This window comes from Ictidomys tridecemlineatus, chromosome 3, assembly GCF_052094955.1.
Source record: "Ictidomys tridecemlineatus isolate mIctTri1 chromosome 3, mIctTri1.hap1, whole genome shotgun sequence".
Classification (NCBI taxonomy): domain Eukaryota; kingdom Metazoa; phylum Chordata; class Mammalia; order Rodentia; family Sciuridae; genus Ictidomys; species Ictidomys tridecemlineatus.
Genome location: NC_135479.1, coordinates 60848830 through 60866736, shown reverse-complemented (window position 1 = coordinate 60866736; position 17907 = coordinate 60848830). Strand labels below are relative to the sequence as shown.

The 17907-nt window shown below is 35.2% G+C and overlaps 1 protein-coding gene across 1 annotated transcript in view; it reads right to left on the bottom strand.

Annotated features, from left to right (window-relative positions):
- The window catches only part of Ulk2 (unc-51 like autophagy activating kinase 2), a 61578-nt gene that overhangs the window by 19431 nt on the left and 24240 nt on the right, over window positions 1-17907 (bottom strand). Inside the window, exons 6-13 of the mRNA XM_078041102.1 lie at window positions 17724-17897; window positions 17197-17270; window positions 15605-15706; window positions 14357-14415; window positions 12409-12491; window positions 10598-10645; window positions 10222-10310; window positions 4686-4889 (exon numbers count right to left, since the gene is read on the bottom strand). Coding sequence (XP_077897228.1) covers window positions 4686-4889; window positions 10222-10310; window positions 10598-10645; window positions 12409-12491; window positions 14357-14415; window positions 15605-15706; window positions 17197-17270; window positions 17724-17897 — 833 coding nt within the window. The remainder of the gene's footprint in view (window positions 1-4685; window positions 4890-10221; window positions 10311-10597; window positions 10646-12408; window positions 12492-14356; window positions 14416-15604; window positions 15707-17196; window positions 17271-17723; window positions 17898-17907) is intronic.

The window sequence follows — 17907 nt, the reverse complement described above, 5'->3', positions numbered from 1 at the left end:
AATAACCCTTTTTACTCTAAACTTTTTATATTTGGATTCATTAGGGCTTAGTGCTTCAGAAAGGCACATGTGTCCAAAAAATGTACATAAACCCAAGGTACTTTGGAAGGATATTCTAACAGGACAGGTCCTGAACCAGTGATTGGCTGGAGTCGGGGGTTTGTTTGTGTGTTTCCACAGGGAGAACAGCAGCCGATTTGGATTCCACAGAGATTAACTAACGAGATTTCTACAGACTAAAAAGAAGATGATTTGGTCAAATCCATAACAGCTGATATTCAGAACTCCAGCTTGGCTATTCTTACATCTTCGACAGTGATTCTCCCACACCTGGAAACTAATGAATAATGAACACCATTAAGGCCTATTTCAAATGTAAGAAACCTTGAGGCTTACTTGTGGGAATACCTTCAGATTCATATGCAAGTTACAGGAAGAAGGATGGGATATCATAAGAAGAGTCAAACCCAGGTGGTAACCAGGATGCTTTTTTTTCAATATCTATTTTATTATTGCCTTTTCCCACATCATGAAGTTCTATTTTATTTTTTGAGCTCATACAGACCTAGGTTAATATTTTGCTGATCAGTTCTATTTTTTGACTATGGAGTTTTTAAACATTGCAGTGGAGACTTCACCTGTGAAAAGCTACAAGGCCTTTACTATTATGTTATGTGTTGTATGTATTGTGTTATGTGTGCACACTTCTGTTTTGTGTTGTATGTCTGTATGTGCATATGTCCATATATATGAGGAGTGCTCATGAAAAAATGGATCTGAATTTTTTTTTATTCATGTGATTTAAATGGTTTAATTTAAATTGGGTAAACAACTGTTGAGGATTATTTTACTATGTGAACAAAAAAGAAGGTTAACAGATCTGTTTGTTTACTTTTACCTTTCCTTTTCATTATATTTAATAATTCTGTTCAGGATAATGTAAATTGTTCAGAAAATTGTTTTCTTAGTGCCTGCTGGAATGTTACGTAATTTTTTTTTAAGCCATCATTGCCAGAATTCCTATCTTCATCCCAGTGCCAGTGAAGACAAAGATAAAACTAAGCTACAGCTTCTTCGAAAGCTATCACAGTAAACTGTATAAACTGATGCATCATAATGAATAATAACTCAGCAAGTGATGCTCAATCAAGGAGTCGATTTACTTTGGGAGGAAATGGACATATTAATACATTCCTCTGCTTTGAACTGCTTGCAGAACTTGCATGGACTATGTATCACTTGCATACATTGTAAACTATCTGTTGGTGCAGTGAATTGTGGTATTGCTGGGGTATCTTTGCTAATGGTGTCATCGGTGGTACAATTTTTCCAATAAGAGCCGTCATTTGGCTTGGTGCCGTGGCATTTTGCATCCTCCTCCCTTTCTGCTTGTGATGGTCTAAAATTTGGGGGCCAATAGAGGTGAGGCAAAGAACCTCACCCCCCCACTGATGCAAAGGCCTATCCACAAGCATGGCTGTACGCTAGACCGGTAGCCAATGACAGGTAAGATCCAATTACAATGGTACCAACCTAAGACAGGAGGCTGACTACTTGAGGTCAGCTCATCCGATGACAGGTAAGGACCATATGTAGTATTGGACAACCTAAGTTAGGCACGGTCCCTAAGCCACATGCTTGTTGTTTAATTAAACAGAAGGGGGGAGATGTTGAGAGCCACAGTTTAGTCAGAATGATGCCTGGCATTTTAACCAGAGAGAATGGTTGAAAAGTGACCCTGCTTTGGGATTAGGGTGGATCCTCGGGCACCCACCCCCCCATCCCACCACCACCACCACCACCACCACCCCTACTACTTTGGAGTTCCCGTTGAGTTCTCGCGGGGTTCCGGGAAAATTGGCACACGGAGCCCAGTGGAGGGAGTGTGTTACCGCGAAGAGCGTGTAGAGTGCCAGTGAGAGTTTGGGAATAAAGAGTTGCTGTTTGAACCTACAAGGCTTTGTGGCGGCTGGGTTATTTGTGCCCAGCCAGACTGCGGCACTTAATTCCATGGTGAGCTTTATGAGGGTCTCTTTAAGGTACCGATTGGTCCTTTCAACTTTTTCAGAAGCCTGGGGGTGGTAAGGGCAATGCAAATGCCACGGGAGTGATAGCGCATGAGCCAGTCCCTGAGTTATCTGGGAAGTGAATTCTGGGCCATTGTCTGAATGGATAGAAGCGGATTTACGTGAGTAAGCAACAGATCAACTACAGTAGAGGCCCTCTTGTTAGAAGTGGGAAAGGCTTCAACTCATCCACAAGTCTTGCTGGTATGGCTACAGTGATTAAAGTTGCTTTTCTTTCACTATTACTATTGTTTGTTTGGGGCAACAGGCCAGACCTGTGTTTTGCGGACCCTAAATCCTCATTAGAGTCAGCTCTTTAGCCTAAGACTCTAGTAACACTAGCACAAAAAATAAATTAAAAATTAAATACTTTCATATAGGAACACATAAAATGATGTATCAGAAAACATTAAAGAGCACATAACATGGTGCGACGCTTCATCATGTACAGAGAAGTGAAATGTTGTGCTACAATTGTGTACAATGAATCAAAATGCATTCTGTGTCATATATATACCTAATTAAAATAAACAAATTTAATTTTTAAAAAAAGCATTAAAAAAATTAAAGAAACTTAAATAATGGAGACACAAACATCTTCATGATAATTTAACACTGTAAAAATCCTAACTATCCTTGAACAAGTCTATTGAATCAATGCAATTCCCATCAAAATCCCAAAATGGTTTTTGAAGGCATTTTTTTATGGAAGCTGATACTGAGAAAAGCCGATTGCCAGAGTGATTCTTAACAATACTATCACTCCCTACCACCATTTCCAGATCACACATATGCTTGACACACAAATATAAAAATTATTATAAAATAATACAAATAGACCAATGCAATAGAATGGAGAATCTCAAAAGAAATCCAATCCTATATTTAAACCTGAAATGACAACTCTGTCACTGCATTATCAGTGGAAGAAAGATAGAACATTCAATAAATAATACTGATATAATTACAGATCCCTACACCTTACTCTATTTACAAAAATGAATTCCAGGTAAAGTTAAATATGAAAAAAAACTAAAAACCTTCAGAAGGAAATACAGGAGAATACCATTCTAACATTGGAGCAGCAGGATAAAGGCCACTGGTACAATTTGTTTGTACCAATATTTTATAGAGTTGGAAGTTGTCCCCATCTAGTGTATCTACTTAGAAGAAATTCTGGCACATGTATACAAGGACACCTATTAGAGTACAATTTAAACAGTGAAATGGCAGAAATAATCTAATATAAATCAGTAAGGAAATGGGCAATCTGGGCTTTAGTTGTGCTATAAGATTCAAATATGAACAAAACACAAACAGTATGTATCCAGATCTATAATAAAAACAGGAAAAAGCAAACTAGAGAAGTAAGCATTCTATAAACCATTTATTTAAAACTATGAAAAGATTAAAATACTATCTATTATATATGAATACGTATTAAAGGAAAAAATATCTATAGGAAGAATATCTGTCTAGAAAAAAATAGAAAGAAGAAAATGTGAATGTTCCTATAGAATTTTTATACCTTTAGGGAAAACATTTAAAACAAATATGGCAAAATGTTGACATGTATAAAAAGCAGCATAGGGGGCTGGGGTTGTGGCTCAGCCACAGAATGTTCGTCTAGCATCTGTGAGGCACTGGGTTCAATCCTTAACACTACATACAAATAAGTAAAATAAAGGTATTGTGTTCAACTACAACTAAAAAGTAAATATTTTTTTAAAAAGCAGCATAGCATGGGGGAGGTAACTTGAGTATTATTTTCTGTTTAAAATATTTCGTAATTTTAAAAGTTTTTTAAATTTTTGTAAAGAAATCAAACCACTGTAGTGAATGATTTTTAAGGGTAACTTATGATTCTCACAGCTCTGACTATAAATTGTACATACGCTTGCTGTGGTCCATGTTTTCCCTCCCTGGGTAATAAAATCCTTTAGTTAATCTGGGGATTTTGACCTTTGCAATGATGTACACAACACCTGGCAATACCTATAAGTATTTGACAAACAACAAAATAAACCTCTTGATGCAAACTTCTGCATATAGTTAGTACTTAGTACTACTCAACTGCTAAAGGAACCAGATCTTCTGGCTTCTCTGATCTATTCTTTCATACTCAAATCATGGTTTTCATCTAACACTTTTGTCTAATTTCTCTCTCTTGTAGATTTTCTGGCACACTTTACTATTCCAAAGAACATTGGCTATACTTAGTTATAGTATAAATCTGCGTTCTAGTTCCTTTATAAAAAATTCTTTCTATATATTTATGAAGCTTGTTCCTGAACTTATTCCTGAATATATTTCCTAAAAGACTCCAATCTTAGGTTTTGTTCTTAAATGAGTTATTCCTTTAATTCCTTCCCTTAAAGTTAATTTTACTTATTATGATGGTTTCTCTCTTTTTTTCTGTTTGGATACAAAATTTGAGATAATTTCTTATAAAACTTTCATGTAACTTCAGCATCCAAAATTGTTTTATAGATGACTGAACAGATCTTAGAAAGGCAAGTGAGTAATTCTAAGAACTCAAACAACTAAATAAAATGCCCATTTGAAAAGGTGTCCTACACAAGAAAGTAGATTAAAAAATGCTAATTTAGCAAATTAAGAAATATAATGTGTACAAGTAGAAAGATTCTCACATGAGTGGTCTGACGAGATGTTGTGTGGTACCAAAACAAAGTCATCCGTGTCACAAGAAGAGTTCTTGCTACTAGTACTGGCAGAATCTTTAGACACTTGTAGATAGTTGGGAGGACCCAATGGTGGGGAGGATAAGTTTTCTTCCTGAATATGCTGCATATCTGGAAGGGACTAAAATTAACAACATAAAATTAAAACTGGCCTAATAATCAAATGCAAGTCAGAACAGCCATTAGACTAAGGAATTTTTTTTTTTCTTCATGAAATGGGGCACAAAGTTGAATTCAACCTAAGATTCAAAAAAAAAAAAAAAAATCTCTCTGGAAAGTTTTTCTTTTAGAAAAGCACAGTTTAGAAGTATTGCCATAAAGACTTCTAAAATATTTTCAAAAAATGATACTTAAAAATACAACTTATCACATGTACCTATCTATCTGCCTCTTGTGAAGCCTTCGAGGTGAATTTTTAATCACTGAAATATCTCCTGCCCAAGCTTGTGGCCCAGCAAAGCAGATACTCAGTAACTATTCACTTAATAATACAAAATGTCCAGGGATTTTAAATTAATCATATCTTGCAAACAAAAACAAGTTTTAAATCTACCATGAAGAAAACATTATAAACAGGAAGTGAAAGACTAATATATTATGTAAGATAAAATAGATAAGTCAATAAGGGTAACTATGTTAGACTTTACACTCACAGAAAAAAATATTGGAAAACTTTACAGGTGTGGGTATGTTACTTTTGTTTGTATTTTGTTATGAGGTGAGGTAGTTTGTGGAAGACAGGTCAGGAAGAGAAGAAAATCAATTTAAGCAAATACTTAGGTATCACTAGCTATGTACTTTTCAGCAATTGCCTCAATCAAGTTCTCTCGTGATAGCTCTGAATGTCTTGATTATACAATGGTTTTCTAAAAAATTGAATTTGCACTACATCATGCTGTTAACATCAAGCTTTAAATGCCCAATTTACTCCTGCTGCTCCTCTGAATATCACCATGCAATGAAATCAGTCTCAAAGCACCTTATTACTTCCTTTTCTGTATGTGACATACGTAAAATCTTTTTGAAGACTTTATATCTGAAGGTAATAAGAAAAGGCAAGAGGAGTTCAAAGCTTTCCACTTGTTATCTAACTCCAGCCTTATTCTGAACTCCCTTTTGCATCTAACTAAACAAAACCTCAGATGGTTAAGTAATTTTCCTGAGACCATATAACTAAAAGGCAGTCGAGTTGAGATGTGAATGCAAGTATCAAACTCCACAATTTCTTGACAGTGGGTTAAGCAAGAACTTTCTCAATTTCTTTCCCTGCTATTAATGAAAGTATCTACATCTACAAATGGTCCTCTCATTTCTCATATTCACAGAAGAGATGCTTCCCTTTTATTCAAAACTAATCTTTCCACCTGGTCTTGCTCCTCATTCCACCACCCATACTAACTCCCCAAGGACACAGATCAGCTCCTGACATTTTCACCCTCTGTTGATTCTGGCTTTTTGTACCTCTACACATAAATATGTTTAATTTTCTCACATCTCAAATACAAGTCCCCAAGGAGAGCTAGAGTTCCTTCATTGGTTCACATTTCTATCACTTCTTATATGGGGGGTTCCTGTCTATTATACCATCTTTTTGCTAATTCATTCATTAAAAACTCAGCTCAAACAATACTCTCTTTAGACAAGCCCTCCTGAATCCTCAGTCTGATTATAATGCCCCTAATCCTTATTCCAACCTTTCCTTTTGTTGTTGTTATTGTTGTTGTTGTTTTGTGTGTTGTGTGTGTGTGTGTGTGTGTGTGTGTGTGTGTGTGTGTGAGAGAGAGAGAGAGAGAGAGAGAGAGAGAGAGAGAGAGAGAGAGAGAGAGAGAGAGAAAGGGGGGAGAGAGAAAGATAGATAAATAGATACTGGGAATTGAACCTGGGACCACACTTACCACTTACGCTAGACAAGTACTCTATCATAAGCTACAGCCCCAGCCCTCTGTTTTTCTTAACGATATTTCTTGAAGTTATTTTTACTGACTCAAATTCCTTAATGCTTATATATCCCTTAATCTACCATAATCCATTTTTTGTCTTCAACTCTCCAATAAAACTGTCTTTATTAAGCTTACAAATACTGTCAATACTTCACCACAAAAGTACTTAACGTTCTTCCCCCTCACCCCATGGCCCCGCTCTTATTATTTTTCCTCCTACTTCATGGAGACCCCTCCTTTGTCTCTATTTATTTATTTATTTATTTTCACTTGGTGCTGAGGATCAAACCCAGAACCTCATCCGTGCGAGGCAAGAGCTCTACCACTGAGCTACAGCCACAGCCCTCTTTGTCTTTTTTGTGAGTACATTTTCTCATTTGTCTCTTGAAAACCAGAAGAAAAATACAGAACTTCTCAGGGCTCTCCCACCCTTCAGTCCTTACTTTGTATCTTTATCCTATTGACTAGTCTCTCCCCAACTTCAACTATCAAGTACTTCACATGGTGCTGGTGTGACTATTTTAAATTCTAACAAATTTAAAAGCAAGTCCCCAAGGAGAGGTAGAGTTCCTTCAGTGGTTCACATTTCTATCACTTCTTATATGGGGGGTTCTTTTATACCATCTTTTTGTTAACTCATTCATTAAAAACTCAGCTCAAACAATACTCTCTTTAGATAAGCCCTTCTGAATCCTCAGTCTGATTATGATGCCCCTAATCCTTATTCCCACAGGCAATTGAGGTTTATATACCTCAATTGCCTGTGGGAATAAGGAATTGGGAATTGGACCCAGGGTCTCATGCATGCTAGGCAAGTGCTCTGCCACTGAGCAATGTCCCTAGTTTTTTTTTTTTATTTATCTATTTTATCTATCTATCTATCTATCTATCTATTCATTGGTGGTACTGGGGACTGAACCCAGAGGCACTCTACCACTGAGCTACATCCCCTTTTATTTTTTGAGACAGGGTCTCACTAAGTTGCTCAGGCTGGCCTCCAATCTATGGTCCTCCTGCCTCAGCTTCTCAAATAGCTAGGATTACAGGCATGTACCACTATGCCCAACCCCTTGCTCTGTATGTATATACTATGTATGTATGTAAATGCATTTATACATGTAATTTTTATATGTATAATTTACACATACACATGACTGACTTACCTACCTACTGTCACCCAATTAAATTTTTTTTAAAAACCCTTAATGGTGGTGGTTATATGTGAAAAGGGCCTACCCCATAGTAATTTTAAGTTTTATTATAAAGTATATATTTGACACAATGTAATACATAATATGGAAAGCAAATTAATTAATGAATTAAATAAACAAACAAAAAACCTGCAAGCAAAGGTTAACCAGACCTAGTTCCACAGGAGAACAACCAGACTCAGTTCTCTAAGTGGCCAGCTCAAAGTTACCAGTGAGAAAGTAGTGGGGCCAGGATGAGGCCAGTCTACCAGGCTCCAGATAAAGTTTTGTATGTCAATACACTTCCTCTACCTTTCTCCCTGACAAGCTCCAAATCCAGAGTAGCTTTTTTTTTTTTTCTTGTGTTCTTCAAATATTCCAGACTGACATAGGAAATATACAAAGTTCTTTCTCCTCTCTTAATTTTTCACCTTCACAGGAATATAAAGTAAGTCTTACAAATACATCCACTTTTGGTTTGGATTTACAGGGTTCTACAAGAAAGGTTTTTGCCAGTTTCAAGATTTGTCTGTTAGCAATAGGTTACTTTCCCATCTGCTTTAACTAGGAACTACTAGATTTCGCTGAAAAATAATAACAGCTGTCATCACTGCTTGAGTACTTACTGTGTACTATACACTGTAGTAAGGGCTTAAGCCTGTTTATCCTTAAAGAATCCTATTAAGGAAGTAAATCATACTCGTTTCGCATACGAGGAGGGCTCAGAGAAATTAAGGTCCTTGTCCTAGTTACTATGCCAAGTAGGAACTCCCAAACTCCATGCTCTTAAACCTGAGTTGTCTCAACTGTCTAGCCACAAAATTACTTCCTTTTATGGCTTCTCCACCATTCTGCCAACAGAATTCAAGAAATTCATGTCTGTCAGGCTAACCTGAAAAATATTAACAATAGCTGACACAGAGCCTTGGACCTTCAGCTGTGTAAAAGTCTCAAGGTCACAGGCTGCAACACAGATTTGGGGGCAGGGTCAATTAAAAAAAAAAAAAAGAACATAAGAGAGCTAAGTAAAACTCTAGGAGAGGGTAGAGTTGTAGTTCTGTAGTAGAGCATTTGCCTAGAACACTGGTTTGATCCTCAGCAACACAGAAAAATAAATAAGTAAAATAAAGGTATTATGTCCAGCTACAACTAAAAATATTTTTAAAAAATAAAATAACACCCTAGGAGAGTACAGTAAGAAGTGGTGACAGCATATAGCATACTACAGGGACATAGCCACAACAATGTTTACAGAAGCACAATTCACAATAGCTAAACTGTGGAGTCAACCCAGATGCCCTTCAGTGAATGAATGGATAAAAAAAATGTGGCATAAATACACAATGGAATATTACTCAGCAATAAAAAAGAATAAAATCATGGCATTTGCAAGTAAATGGATGGTGTTGGAGAAGATAGCTGCTAAGTGAAGTTAGCCAATCCCAAAAAAACAATGTTTTTTCTGATATAAGGAGGCTGACTCATAGTGGGGCAGAGAGGGGGGTTGCATGAGAGGAATAGATGAATTCTAGATAGGGCAGAAGGGAGGGAGGGAAAGGGATTGGGCAGGGGATTAGCAAGAATGGTGGAATGTGATGACATCATTATCCAAAGTACATGTATGAAGACACGAATTGTTGTCAACACACTTTATATACAACCAGAAATATGAAAAATTGTGCTGTATATGTGTAATAAGAGTTGTAATGGATTCCACTGTCATTTTTTTTTTTAAATCAATAAAAATAAATAAATAAGAAGTGGTGACCAGAGTGATCAGATGTGCTGAGGATCAGGAGAAAGTACTTAAACGGAGGGAACAGAGTCATGGAAGAAATGGCTTGGGAACTTCAGAAGAAGAAAAGAGGTTTGAGAAGAAACTTTAAGGGGTCAGTAATCACAATCAAACCAATAAAAATATGACTCCAAAGTCACTACTCCACACTAGAAATCCTATATAATCCCAACATTTATAGTATGCAGGTAAAACAAATATTTATTGCTTATTCACCTGTAATGGGTAGTCTTTGTTTGCAAGTATCATCATCAAAATCCTATAGAGTATAAAAAGGTGGTAGTACTGTGCTCAGTGTTCAGAGGAAATGGCCCAGAGAGGTAATATTTTTTGCTGAAGCTACACAGTGAAGAAAGGAAAGAAGTTCAAAAATAGGTCTACTTGATCCAACTCTAACACTTTCTCTTAAACTTAGCTTAATTAGTAAACACTAATAAAAAAAAAAAAGAGCCTCCACAGCAAGCTCCATTTGTGAATAAATGCAATAGCACTAATTCTGGAATTATTTCTAATAAAATGGGAACTTACTGGTGGAGAAGCAAAGCGACAAGATGGAGAGCTGCCACAGGAGTTTCCAGGGACAGAACCAGCATACACAGGCACTGGGACTGGGCAAGCTGGGGAATAAACACAGCCAAAGAGCTATATCATACTATAGTACATTACAAGCCCTGCCTAATAGAATAAGCTGTCAAAATTACTACATCTTTGTGTTAATCAAAAATTTGCATTCAACTACTTACTTAATTAGTAAGCTGCCATGAGGCAACTAAAAATTACTAGATTTTTTTCAACTTGGATATGGATAGAAAAACAACTGTTATTTTGTAATATACAATACTAATTTTTTTATTAGCTTACATTCACTCTTTAAGTAAAAAATGAAAAAACAAAGAGTACTCACATTTTTTTACTGGAACCTGCTCTAGAAAAGGATGGCTAAAAAATGCTTCTGCAAGGAAAAATGAGAATATAATCTTTAAACAGACATTAATCAATGATAGCACAAAGGAGACAGGCAAGAAGGAATGGAATTATGCTGGAGCCAAAAAGTGATACTAAACAGTAATCTGAATCCACAAGAAGAAATGAAGAATACCAAGAATGATAGATATACAAATTTTTCACTATTTTTTTTCTTTCTTCCCTTAACTTCTGAAAAAGACATAAAACTATATAAAGCAATAGCTATAATACCACACTGTTGAGATTATAACATAGATGTGACATATGTGATAATTACAGAATAAAGGGAGGAAGGAATGGAGCAATATCAGAAAAACAAAGTTTTAATATTTACTGGGATTCAGCTAGTATTTATATGAAATAGACTATGCTAACTTACAATGCATACTGTAATCGATAAAGCAACCATGACTCAACAGCATTCAAAAAAAGAATCAATAAAGGAACTTAAACGCTATACTAGAAATCAATGTTTAATATATATCACCCCATCAGCTGACAACTCTCAAAAATAAACCCCTAATCTTTCCTCCGTAATTCAAGTGGCTTCTGACAGCTGCACTTAGATATCTAATGATTATCTTAAATGTGACATATCCAGCTGGAACCACTCTTCTGGTCCTCATAGTCTTGCCCTACCCATAATCTTCCCTAACTCTATAACTAACAACTCCACCCTTACAGCTGCTCTGGCCAAAATCCTCAGAGTTGTTGCTGAATATTTTCTTTGTTTCACACCCCACATTCAAACCCTCAGTAAACACTGTTGCCTCTGCCCTCAGAAAAACTCAAGAACCCAGCTTCTTCTCACAACCTCCACTGCTATTATACCAGCCTAAGCTCCATTTTGTCTCACTTGGGTAACCAAGAATGTCCTGAAGAGTCTCCCAGCCTCTGACCGCCTCCTCATACACAGTCCATGCTCAAGAAGCAGCCAGATTTATCCTTTTAAAAACATTAGTCAGATCAATTTCCCTCAACTCAAAACCTTCCAATGGCTCCGTAGTCTTTAGCCGCTTTCTAGTCGTTCCTCAAACTTCCATGCATGCTCTCTACTCTGAAACTTTGAACGGGCTATTCACTCTGCTGAACAGCTCTTCCCATACCTATCCTCATAGCTCACACTCATTTCAAGTTGATCAAATCATTTTAATGCCACTTTCTCAGTAAAGACCTTACTTCTGACCTTAAAATTTCAATCCTCTATCCCTATTATTCTCATAGTACCTTGTACCTTTATAGTATGCAATTATAGTCTATAATTTGTTTGTCTCCCCCCCCCAATAGAATATATTCTAATGAGGACAGGAATTTTCTTTAATTTGTTTATCTCAGTACCTAGATTATAATAAGGACTCAATAAATATCTACAAAATTAGTGAAAGAAAATAAAGAAGGGCAGAATAATAAAATGATAAAAAAAGAAAATTTAAATTAACTGTAATTTGCAGAATACAACAGACACTAGTATGGCAGTATGTAAAAACGTGGATGTGTAACCGATGTGATTCTGTAATCTGTATACGGGGTAAAAATGGGAGTTCATAACCCACTTGAATCAAATGTATGAAACATGATATGTCAAGAGCTTTGTAATGTTTTGAACAACTAATAAAAAAAAAAAGAGAAAATAAATTAATTAATTAACTGTAATTTTCTTCTGACATCTTTATAGTATCAACTTTCAATCTCTTCAGAGTATATAAAAGTAAAATTAGAAAGCACACAAAATTTGAAACTATTACTTACCAAAATCCATTCTGTCTTTTTGGTTTCTCTGAAGCAAACCCAAAAGGAGACTAGCCAAATAAGGTGATGTTTCTCTAGGAATACTGGGGAAAAGGAAAAAAACAACCTAAGTGGTAAGTTTATTTATATTAAATACATTATTTTTGCCTTCATGATGGCAAATATGGAAAATGTATATGCAGTTTCACAAATACAAAAAGACCACAGCAAAGCATAATATTTTGGTGGGAGAGGGTAGAGCATTACAATAGCCCTTGAAAAACAACATCAATTGTGACTATTATTGTTATTGGTTTAGAGAATTTACAATTTACAAGAATAAAGCACTCCAGAAGCACAACACAAACATCTCTGAGTTTTTAAATCAACTTGCACAAATAGTTACTATGAAGCTCTCTATTAGAAAAAGAGCCACATCCAGTTTTGTCTGGAAAGGGGTAGAGCTTAAATAAGTTCAAGTAAGAATATAATATATTTGGGGCTGGGTTTGGGGCTCAGCGATAGAGTGCTCCCCTGCACATTCGAGGCCCTGGGTTCGATCCTCAGCACCACATAAAAATAAATAAATAAAGATATTGTGCCCAATTAAAAAATATTTTTTTAAAAAGAATATAATTCTTTAATATAAAAATGGCAAAGCAATGGAAAATGAGTAACAGTAATATAGCAATAATGAAATAAAAACCACAAAAGAATATTAAGGCAAATAAAAAAAAAGATAGCTAGCTTTGCTGGAGGTATAGCTTGCAAGGGGCTCTGGGTTCAATACCCAACATCAAAAGGAAAAGAAAAACAGCCAATTTCACTAATGAAGAGAATAATGCAAATTAAATTAACATCTACTTGGTCCTACTCCATTTATGAGGCATCAAGTCTGGAAATTCAACATTACATGTTGGTAAAAATGTGAGGAAAGGGGCTGGGGCTGGGGCTCAGTGGCAGTGGGCTTGCCTAGCACGTGTGAGGCACTGGGTTTGATCCTTAGCACCACATAAAAAATAAACAAAATAAAGGCATGATATCCAGCTACAACTACAAAAAAAAAACTTTTTTTAATAATTTTAAAAAATGTGTGGAAAAAAGTTTACATGGCTATTTCATCTGGGACAGCCTATTTGGAAAGCATATCTTTCAGTCCAATAATTCTATTTCTAGGAATCCATCCTAAAGAAATGCACAATGATATTGTGTACACACAAGTGCACACCACACACACACACACACACACACACACACACACACACACACACACACACATTCACTAAAGCGTGCTTGTAGCAACCAAAAAATGAAAACAACAAGGACCTGGTTAAATAAAATATGGAACACCTAACTATAGGACTCTAGATTGCCATTCAAAAGGATGCAGTATCTCTCTATAAACTATCATTGAATGTATATACTAATGTATACAGTAAGAAATACTAAAGTTAAGTTTCAGAACAATTCATAAAATACAGTGTAACTTGTCTTGAACTATATGTGTATGTGTGAACATACTCATAAATGAGCAAACATGTATAAAAAAACTCCCACATAAAAGATTCGGAAAGACTCAGAGCAAACTCTTGTTAATCCTACGGAACAGGGTAAAACATAGACAGGAATTTACTTTCTACTTTATGCACATTTATTCTGTCTGCCTCCCCACAAAGAACACATTTAAAACTTCTGTAATTTTTTATCTTAAATTTACTTTATATTTAAAAAACAAAAAATAAAATGGTCCATCACTATATAAGTACCTCCACTGTGTTAGCAATTTTCTAATTTCCTGCCATAACATCACTGTCAGTTGAAAAAACACTCACAGAAATACATAAAACCTAAGGTTCAAATAAATAACACAATGCTCACAAAGAGTAAAATTCTACATAAAACACCCAGGGTTCAAATAAATAACACAATGCTCACAAAGAGTAAAACTCAGTGTAATCTAAATACATACCTAGGCATTAAGCTCCTGTTTTTTTCATAAAACATCCTTAGGTCTTGAGGACTATTGGCCTGTTAAAAGAAAGAAGGGTGGGGAGCTTAGTTTCCTAACAAAAGTGGTGATGTGGGAGGGGATTGTAGAACTTCCAAATCATATGATCAATATTTGTATTCTTGAGAACTAGAATTTTAACTTGAAAGCCTTGAATTGCTGAAGGATTAGTCATTAAGGAACTGTGCAAATTCTACACATGGATATACTGTACCTTTTCTAAAGACAAACTGTTAAAGTTAAGAATTGTTATTCTAGGGCTGGGAATGAAACTCTGGAATTACACCTGCCTAGCATGTGCAGTGTCCTAGGTTAGATTCCCAGCACTCCAAAACAAACAAGCAAACAAAAAAATCTACTATTCTGGAGGTTACATGGTCTAATCAAAAGGTAAATTATTACTGTGTAAAATAGAAGTGTATTTAACTTAGGACCTTCAAAGAATTCAAGGAAAGGAACTACGTATATTGGCACTATCCAATCTCTCCATAGGAATAAATAGTATCCTTATAGCAAGAGCTGCAGAATTAGTGAAACTGACTCTATATACAAATTAGATTGGAAAATTAGAAATTATTTACCTGGTTTCACTGATTTTGTTTAAAACATTTTGGGCAAATAATTTCACTTTGTTCCAAGTTTTCAGATTTAAAAATCTTTGTAACTAAGAAATTATAACATCACAATATGAACCCAACAGAATTCATCATAATTATTATCTGTAAGGCCACTTCTTTACAGGATGGTAGGGAAAAAAAAAGAAAAACCCAAAGTAATTTACAAAAAAACCTCAACAATTAACTCCCTCTCACCCAGCATTGTCAGAGTTGGAGATACGAGTTCCAAGGATCTCCCAGATCAGCTCCAATCCTCACATGGATTCTAGGACCCCAAAACCAGACTAAACAGAAAGTGCTTTTGTCAATATTCACACCCACCTCCCACCACCGCTAGACTCCAACCAGTTTTCTCTAGCCTGGAAAACATCCTACAGCTTTCATGCCCAGTCTAATTACAAAAGGCAGGCAGATAAATGAAAAAGCAAAAGATGTTCTAGCTCACCATAGCAGTTTCTTCCTGGAACAAAATCAAAGTAAGTCACAAAGGATCCAAAAACACTGCTTTCAAGGTATTCATTTTATAAGTCAAAGGCAACTACAAAATGAGAAGATTCCAAAACTGAGGACATAAAGAAAAAAATCAGGCTACCTGAAAAGGTGGTTTTCCAACTAGGCATTGATATATCACTGTTCCTATGCTCCACAAGTCTGCCTTAGCATCATAATGTTGAGACATAATAACTTCAGGAGCCTGAATATAAAAAATTGAAGAAACATGAATGAATGTTAAATACATAATTAACTGCATGTATTAGTTGACTGACTATGGTCACACTTGTAACTACTTAAAAAACTAACACACTTTGGTATTTCTCTAATCAAATGACACTGCAATGAATTTAGATCGACATAATTATGAGGTCTTGAGATTTGCTAGTAAATCTCAAAAACAATGCTACATGAAAAGGAGAAACAAATATTTCTACATATTATGATGGACACAAAATACAGTAAAAGTATTAAAATAAGAAGGAAAAATACACACCAATTATAGTACAGAACAAAGATTCCCTCAAAGTTATGAGAGGTGGAATGTAGGTAATGAGATTAGGGAGAAGGTAATTGGGTTGTCTGAAATATTTTAATTTCTAAACAAAGCTCAAGCCAAACATGGCAAAATATTAACTTCATTAAATATGGATGGTAGGTTCACAGGCATATGCTTCATTTTTCCCTACATTTTTTCTGCATTTTGAAAGCTTTTCTAATTACAGAAAAACTATGATGTAAAACACAATAACAAAATGTATCTTAACGGGCTGGGGTTATGGCTCATCGGTAAAGTATTCACCTCCCATGTGCGAGGGCCTGGGTTCGATCCTCAGCACCACATAAAAATAAATAAATAAAATAAAGGTATTGTGTCCAACTATAACTAAAAAATAAATATTTAAAAAAATAAAATGAATCTTACAAGCAAAGGCTTTTCTCTATTACTTGTTACAGGTATTTTTCCCACTTCTCATAAAGAGATAGGGGTATACCACACTAGCCCAATTAGAAGAATATAAACCTATCTTATATATATAGAACAGGAACAGACATTTATTTACGTCACATAATTCTGAAGTTCCAGAATTAAGTTATTTCTAAACTTAATATTTCACATTAGGTCTATACATATAGCTCAGCAATAGAGCACTTGCCTAGCATATACATACGGGGCCCTAAGTTAAATTCCCAGTACCAAAAGAAAAAAAAAATGTTTTTCCCATTAGTTTAGAAGTTTCATAGCCTACAACAGATATAATAATAGGTACATGAAAGAATAAAGAGAAAAGATAAGATTTTCATCATTAAGTGTGAGGATGTCTACAGTTCAGGGATCTTGTCAAGACAGAAAACATGGAGAAAATGGTATTAGCAGAAGAGGTATTTTTAAATATTCCTAAGAACTATGTCAACTATTGCATCTTTATACTTAATGAATTTTTATTTTCAACTTAATAGGGTTTCTCTCTTATTATTATAAAAATTATTTAAAAATAAAGGCAAATGGACAAAAATGACTTAATTTTTTCATAGCCCACTATGCTAAAGCAAAAGATAACTGCAATATTGGTACTATAATTAACATCAATAATAGAAATAACAATGTTCAACCATATATAAAAATCAATATTACTCAGAAACAAGCATTATATTTAAATTTCAATGCTTATGGTGCACAAACTTACTTACCATGTACATTGGGGATCCACACAGCGTTGCAGCCATCATATTACTGTGTAGGTAACGAGCAAAACCAAAATCCGCTATTTCACAAAATAAAAGCAGAAAAACAAATGATACTTTTGGCTCACTCTTAACAAATATCATATGATTCTTTAAGACACAGGAATTGTGAAAAACAAAGAACTTACTGAATAAGTCTGCCACTGAAGGAAAAGTAGTAGCTATCTCAATTTCAACAAACTAAAAAATAGTAGTTATAATCAACTGTACAATTCACTACTCAACAAGTTGTGTAACCAAGGAATACCAATCTTCTCAAGTAAAAATGCTAATACAATAAATGATTTATTAATATAGCTCTCATTAAATATCAATACCAGATACAGAATTTGAATGTCCTCTTACTGATGGCTTCAAGTAATTTTTATACTAGAGCACCAAAAAACTGACAAAAGACGCTGAACTAAAATTATCTAAAAATACTGAGTCTCAGAAATATCCTTTCCATAAAGCAAAAAAACATAGCTGTTTACCTATTTTGATGCGAATACCACTGACACTTGACTTTCTGCGATTGGCGTAAGACAACAAAATGTTCTGCGGTTTGAGATCCCTGTGGATTATTCCTTTGCTGTGCAGGATTCGCATGGCAGCTGCAATCTGATGTAGAAACACTCTGATAGTATCTTCACTGAGAGTTCCTTTAGCTGGTAGAAA